We start from the raw sequence: 7563 nt of genomic DNA, 5'->3' as shown, positions 1-7563 counted from the left end.
TTCTCTCAATATGAGGTACATCCACGGGATCGAAATTCGATTCCACTATCAACCAAAAAGTTTCCAAACGATTACAAACAAGACACGAATGGTCTCACAAACCACCCTTAGGTAAATTCCAAATAATCACAAATAAACAAGAGGAAAGACCTCACCAAATAGATGAACAAAAGTCTTCGAAACAAAATTGTAGAAGACCCAAAATAATAGACCCAAAGCAACTTCGATTCACGCCGAGACCAGTGAATTCGTCTTTGCCAAAATAATAACCCAGAGGCGTCAAAGACCAAACCCCATTGAAAATAATGATGTAACCACACTACCCTCGAAAGGACTAAATAATACAAAATATATATTGTAAATTTTTGGGCTTTTTTTTTTTATCAAAACCATAACTGTTACCAAACTGAATTAGGCCACTAAAAGTTAGATATAATATATTAAAAATATATTATAACAAAACCAAACCACATTAAACTCTTTTAATAAACCAATTGGGTCCCATACTCCAATAAGGAGGTATACCCAACAATTCTCCCTATACCAACTTAGGTGGAGACATCAACCATACCCGCCAAAGTTTGACACTTTAAATGTTTGTCCCTCGACATAGTTTTAGTCAACATATCCGAAATATTATCATCTGTGTGAACCTTTTCGAGTTGTAACAATTTCGAATCTAACACATCACAAATCCAATGGTATCTCACATCAATGTGTTTCAATCTCAAATGAAAAGTAGAATTTTTACCAAGTGAATAGCACTTTGACTATCACAATAAAGCACATACCTTTCTTGTTTCAAACCTAACTCTTGCAAAAATTTCTTCAACCATAACTCTTGTTTCCAAGCTTCCATAATGGCAATAAATTCAGCTTCGGTAGTTGAGAGAGCAACACATTTTTGTAATTTAAATTGCCATGCCATAGCTCCCCCTGCAAACGTCATCAAATATCCCGAAGTAGATTTCCTAGAATCAACATCACCGGCCATGTTAGAATCTGTGAACCCATCAAGCATTGGCTTACCATCCCCAAAACACAAACACACCTTTGAAGTCCCTCGAAGATACCTTAGAATCTATTTTACCGCTGCCTAATGTTCTTTACCCGGATTAAAGAGAAACCGACTCACTATACCAACAGTGCAAGTAATATCTGGCCTTGTACAAACCATGGTGTACATCAAAGAGCCAACAGCTAAAGCACAAGGAATTTTATGCATCTCTTCCTTGTCTTTCTCACTTGTAGGATATTGATTCGAATTAAGCTTGAAGTGACTCGCAAGTGGACAACCAACTAGCTTTGCTTTATCCATGTTGAATCTCTCAAGAACTTTCTCAATGTAGCTTTCTTGAGACAACCAAATCAGCCCCTCTTTGCGATCACGAACAATTTTCATTTCAAGTATTTGTTTTGCCGGTCCCAAATCTTTCATAGCAAAGGACTTACTCAACTCCAATTTCAACCTGTTAATCATGGTAGAATCTTGACCCACAATTAAAATGTCATCAACATAAAGCAAAAGAATAATAAATTTTTCATCTGAAATTTTTTTCACAAACACACAATGGTCCGAAGTGGTTTTAGAAAAACCATTATTCATCATGAAAGAGTCAATTTTTTTGTACCATTGCCGCGGGACTTGCTTGAGGCCATACAATTTTCTTTTCAATTTGCAAACAAATTTATCTTTCCCTTTCTCCACAAAACCCTCTGGTTGCTTCATGTAAATTTCTTCTTCAAGATCACTATGAAGAAATGCGGTCTTCACATCAAATTGCTCAACTTCAAGGTTCATACTTGCAGCCATGCCAAGTACAACCCGAATAGAAGACATCTTCACAACTAGCGAGAAAATCTCATCAAAGTCAATACCTTTCTTTTGCCCAAAGCCTTTTCACAACAAGACGTGCTTTGTACCTCAGATTCTTGCCATCATTTTTCAATTTGAAAACCCACTTATTTTTCAGAATTTTCCTCCCCTTAGGCAACTTCACTAAATCATAAGCGTGATTTTCAAGTAAGTAATTCATCTCCTTTTCCATGGCCTTTTTCCAATCATCTTTCTTTGCATGCTCAATTGCTTCTTGGTAGCTCTCGAGCTCCCCTTAATCGGAAATCAACAGAAACTCATTGGAAGGATACTTTCTCGAAGGTTGCCAGTCCTTTGTAGATTTTCTCAACTCAAGTTGTGGTGGCGGTTCTTGAGTTGGATGCTCTTCCTCAATTTCTGGCTCAACTTCATTAGGATTAGCATCATCCTCCACATCTTCAATAGGTGACTGCATATCTCCCCCATTTTCATCATCAACTGAAGATGAAGGAGATTGATCCATGTCAATGAGAGCACTAGTTGTTGGCTCCGGTTGATCACCTTTGCCAAAGTCTTCAATTGTTTGGTCTTCAAGAAACACAACATCACGGTTTTGAATAACTTTCTTGTCAACTAGATCCCACAATCTATAACCAAACACATCACACCCATAGCCAAGAAAAATGCATTGTGTTAGCCCCAAGGTTACTCAAACTTGAATTTCTATTGATTTTGATTAATGACGAATATTTTATTCTTCTGATTATGTGAAGTTTTCAAATTAGTTTTTGTGCTTCATGATTCTAATTGATTTGAGACTCGAGAATTTTATGTCCAATAACTTTTGGGTCATCAAAAATATAAGCATGAACTCTTGGTTGCAAAACTCTATCTTTGTCTAACATAGGTCCAAGGGTCGACACTAGAATAATCCTTAAGAATGTTAAGTGTTCCAAAACAAAGGGTCGACACCAGAAAAGCAAGGGTCGACACCAGGAAGAAGCTGGAAAAATGACTAAGTGCTTCAGATGCAAGGGTCGACACCAACAGCAGCAAAGGTCGACACCAAAAAGCAGTATACACTCCAGATGTAAGGGCCGACACCAACAGTAGCAAGGGTCGACACCAAAAAGTAGAATACACTCCAGATGTAAGGGTCGACACCAACAGCAACAAGGGTCAACACCAAAAAGTAGTATACACTTCAGCCGCAAGGGTCGACACCAAATGAGATAAGGGTCGACATCTGGAACACATGAAAATCAACTCAGGAAAAAAAATTCAGAGCAAAAGGTCGACACCCAATCTGCAGGGGTCGACACCTTTATGACTGGGTTGAATATAACCTAGCCGCCATCTTCCAACTCAAGAGGGTCTTTGTGACATCATCACCAGACATATATTATTGTAATCAAAAGGAACTCTGGGATAATATTTTCTGACTTAATGGAGGGAACATTCTTCACTCACACCACTCCCAAGATCAGAAAAAGAAAAATCTTTGAGACAGCATTATATCCCTCCACTAATGTTTTATCTCCCAAGCATAGGCATCACTTCCTTTGAGGAAGCTCAATCTCTACTGGTCAGATAACAACCTATACCAGCCATGCTTCATTTACAACAGCTGGAAACCTTTTCCTTGCTTAGCTCCAATGGTTAGTAAACCCACGTGGGTGTGTTTTCTCTTCTTCAAAAGTTAAGTCGGATGGAGGCTATAAATTTGGATCTGTTCCAGATCTGAAAAAATGAAAAACACACGACTGCAACTACACTTTGATTTCTCTTGATTTCTCTTGTGTTCTTCCTTTTTTCAGATCTAAGATAGTCCAAAAAAACTTACTTGAGAGCTTACACTTTCATAATCCATCTTTTAAGAGATTGTAATAGTTAAAGAGGACAGTTGAACCTCTTCTTCTAGTTTCTTAGTTTCTAAGTGAAACAGTTGTAAAGTGAGACATTTTGTTGGGTGAGTTCCTCAACAGATTGAAGTAAGTCCTTTTGCAAAAAATCTCAAGTTGGAAAAACTTGGTGGTGCATCGATTCATAGTGAAGAAATTCTCAAGCAGGATTCTTGAGGAGTGGACGTAGGTTAGTGAGCTGAACCACTATAAATCTCTGTGTTAAGTTCTTCTTTCATATTCTCTTTACTTTCTGTTAATCATTTGATTATCTGCTGCATTTAATTACATAAGATCTTTTGAACTTTATTTTTGAATCAATTTTTTAATTACCCAATTCACCCCCCCTCTTGGGTTGCTTTCCTGTTTAACAATTGGTATCAGAGCCACGTCTCTAGTAACGTGACTTAACCGTCTTAGAGTGATCTATGGAAAACCCTAGTTCTTCTCTCCCTGAAGGTCAAGCCTCAAACAGACCTCCCTTCTTCAGTGGAACAAATTTTAACTATTGGAAAACCCGCATGATTATGCACATTCAATCTACTGACTATGAAGTTTGGAAAATCATATGTGAGGGTCCTAAGGTACCCACTAAAACCATAGATGGTCTGCTAGTACCCAAACTTAAGAGTGAGTAGACGAGTGCTGACTATAAAGATATTCAATTAAATGCCAAAGTTGTTAATATGTTGTATTGTGCACTTGATGCTACCGAGTTTAACAGAATATGTACTTGTACCACTGCTAAAGAAATTTGGGATAAACTTGTTGTAACTCATGAGCGAACAACTCAAGTTAAAGAATCTAGAGTGAGTCTACTTGTTCATAACTATGAGCTCTTCAAGATGAAACCAGATGAAAACATATCCCAAATGATCACTCATTTTACTGATATTATAAACAGTCTTAAATCCCTTGGGAAGACTTACACAAATGCAGAAATTGTTAGAAAAGTCCTCCGATCATTGCCAAAAAGTTGGAAGAACAAAGTTATTGCAGTGATAGAAGCAAGAGATCTATCAACATTAAGTCTTGATGAACTAATGGAATCTTTTCTAACCTATGAGATCATTATGCAAGAAGGAAAAGAAGAATGAGACAAGAATAAGAAGAAAGGGATAGCTTTCAAGTCCACCACAAAATCTCAAGAGGAAGAAGAAGATGCTTCAGAAGAAGACGAAGAGATGGCTTTCATTACCAAAAGATTCAAAAGATTTATAAAGAAGAAGCAAGGTGTAAGGAAATTTTTCAAAAAAGATTTCAAAAAAGATCTTCAAAAAAGAGAAAGTCATAAAAAATCTGAAGTGATCTGCTATGAGTGTAACAAGCCAGGTCATTACAAATCAGAATGTCCAGAGCTTAAAAAACAATTCAAGAAGGATAAGAAGAAAGCTATGATTGCAGTATGGGGAGAAGACAGTGATGACAGCGACTCAGAGATGGACATTTGCAAAAATGAAGTCGCAAATCTATGCTTAATGGCACTTAGAGATGAGGTAAATGATGACTCCTTTACTTTCGAGGAATTACAAACTGCTTTTGATGACTTGCATGATGAATTTAAAAAACTAAGTTTGAAAAGTAATTGTCAAAAGAAAATGATTTCAAATTTATCTCAAAAAAAGGAATTCTTAACTTCTAAAATCAGTACTTTAGAAAATGAAGTCTTGACAATGGAAAAATAGAAAGAATTCTCAAATGAAAAAGAATTTTTACAAAAGGAAAATGAAATTTTGAAAAATGAGAAAATTATCTTAAATGAAAACATAGAAGATTTAAAAAATGTTCTTTCAAAATTTACTCAAGGGAGAGATACCTTAGACAAAATTCTCAAAAATCAAACTCAAACCTTTGGAAGAATGGGGATTGGCTATAAACCATTTTCGAAAGCTATAACTTCCCAAAAATCCTTTGCATATGCATCATCTAACCATTCTCATATCACATGTCATTATTGTGGAAGAAAAGGCCACATCTCTCATTTATGTCCTGCTAAGAGAAACTCATTCAATAGAATGGAAAAAAAGTGGGTTCCCAAAAACACTTCAACTTCTAACTTTCATGGACCCAAAAAAGAATGGGTACCAAAAAGCTAACAAAAATCTGATTCTTGCAGTTGTGCTTTAGGTCAAAATTCAGCAACAACCGGTGGTACCTCGACAGTGCTTGCTCAAGGCACATGACCGGCGATAGAGCAATGTTCTCAACTCTTAAATCCAAAGACGGAGGTCATGTAACCTTTGGAGACAATAGTAAGGGAAAGATCATAGGTGAAGGTAGTATCAGTAAAACTTCGTCACCCATTATTGAGAACGTATTGCTTGTTGAATGATTAAAGCATAACTTGCTTAGTATTAGTCAAATGTGTGATAAAGGCAATCATGTTTCCTTTGATAAGTCCTACTGCACTATTAAAAATTCTACTGATAACTCAGTGCTTTTTGTTGGTCATAGGGATGAGAGCGTGTATACATTTGATTTGCATAGTTTATCTCCTAATCATAATGTTAAGTGCTTATCTTCTTTAAATGAATCTGGATGGTTGTGGCACAGGAGGTTAGAACATGCTCATATGGACTTACTTTCAAAACTTGACCTAGTAGTTGGCTTACCAAAATTTGTTTTTGAAAATGATAGACTTTGTGATGCTTGTCAACAAGGAAAACAAACACGAGTCTCTTTCAAATCCAAAAATATCATTTCCACATCTAGACCACTTCAAATATTGCATATTGACTTATTTGAACCATCTAGAACCTTGAGTCTTGGAGGAAAATCTTATTGCCTTGTTTGTGTGGATGATTATACTAGATTTACTTGGGTGATTTTCTTGGCATACAAAAGTGATACTTACTCTGCTTTTTCATCTCTTTGTAAATGTATTCAAAATATGCTTGGTCTTACTATTTGTACCATTAGAAGTGATCATGGCAGAGAATTTGATAATTATGAGTTTATTCTATTTTGTAATGAGCATGGCATTGATCATAATTTTTCTGCTCCTCGAACTCCTCAACAAAATGGTGTGGTAGAAAAAAAAATAGAGTTCTTGAGAAAATGGCTCGTACTATGCTTTGTGAAAATAATTTGCCAAGAAATTTTTGGGCGGAAGCCATCAATATTGCTTGCTATGTTATTAATCGTGCCATGATTAGACCCATATTAAAGAAAACACCATATGAACTATGGAAAGGTAGAAAACCCAACATTGGGCACTTTCATGCATTTGGTTGTAAATGCTTTGTATTCAATAATAATAAAGAGAATCTTGGAAAATTTGACGCAAAATCTGATGAAGCTGTATTTCTTGGCTATGCAAATTCTAGTAAAGCATATCGCGTTTTTAATAAAAGAACTTTACTCGTTGAAGAATCCATACATGTTGCTTTTGATGAATCTAACTCATTTGCTTCCAAGAATATTGTTGTTGATGATGCTGCAGGCTCAAATCCAAGAATTGAAGACATTTATTTTTCAGAAAATGATAAACTTCATTCTTCAAAACCCAATATTCAAATCTCTATAGAAGATCTTCAAAAAGAATATGCCCTTCCCATAAAGGAACATGATCTACCCAAAGAATAGAAGTATACTCATGGTCATCCCAAAGATCTCATTATAAGAGACGCTACACAAGGAGTAAGAACTCACTTTTCTATTAATAATATCTATGGTAATTTAGCTTTTGTTTCACAAATTGAACCAAAAACTTTCTCTAAGGCTGAGCTAGATGAAAACTAGATTTTTGCTATGCAAGAAGAGTTAAATCAGTTTGAAAGAAATGAAGTTTGGAATTTGTCACCTCACCCTAAAGAACATTCTGTTATTAGAACTAAATGGATCTTT

General features: G+C 35.9%; 1 protein-coding gene across 1 annotated transcript; it reads left to right on the top strand.

Annotated features, from left to right (window-relative positions):
• The first annotated feature begins 4403 nt into the window (after positions 1–4403).
• On the top strand, positions 4404–4814 carry LOC145800057 (uncharacterized). Its single transcript, XM_082889716.1, has one exon. The coding sequence runs from the start codon at positions 4404–4406 to the stop codon at positions 4812–4814; it is 411 nt and encodes a 136-aa protein (XP_082745842.1).
• Positions 4815–7563: the final 2749 nt, after the last annotated feature.

Source organism: Camellia sinensis, chromosome 9 (genome assembly GCF_055761805.1).
Source record: "Camellia sinensis isolate YWXY chromosome 9, ASM5576180v1, whole genome shotgun sequence".
NCBI lineage: Eukaryota > Viridiplantae > Streptophyta > Magnoliopsida > Ericales > Theaceae > Camellia > Camellia sinensis.
The sequence above is the reverse complement of the archived record's forward strand: the minus strand, read 5'-3'. Positions and strand labels throughout refer to the sequence as shown.

Bases quoted from the DNA above. Each gene is read 5' to 3' on its own strand.
- LOC145800057 (XM_082889716.1), top strand. From the start codon at position 4,404: ATGTTGTATTGTGCACTTGATGCTACCGAGTTTAACAGAATATGTACT.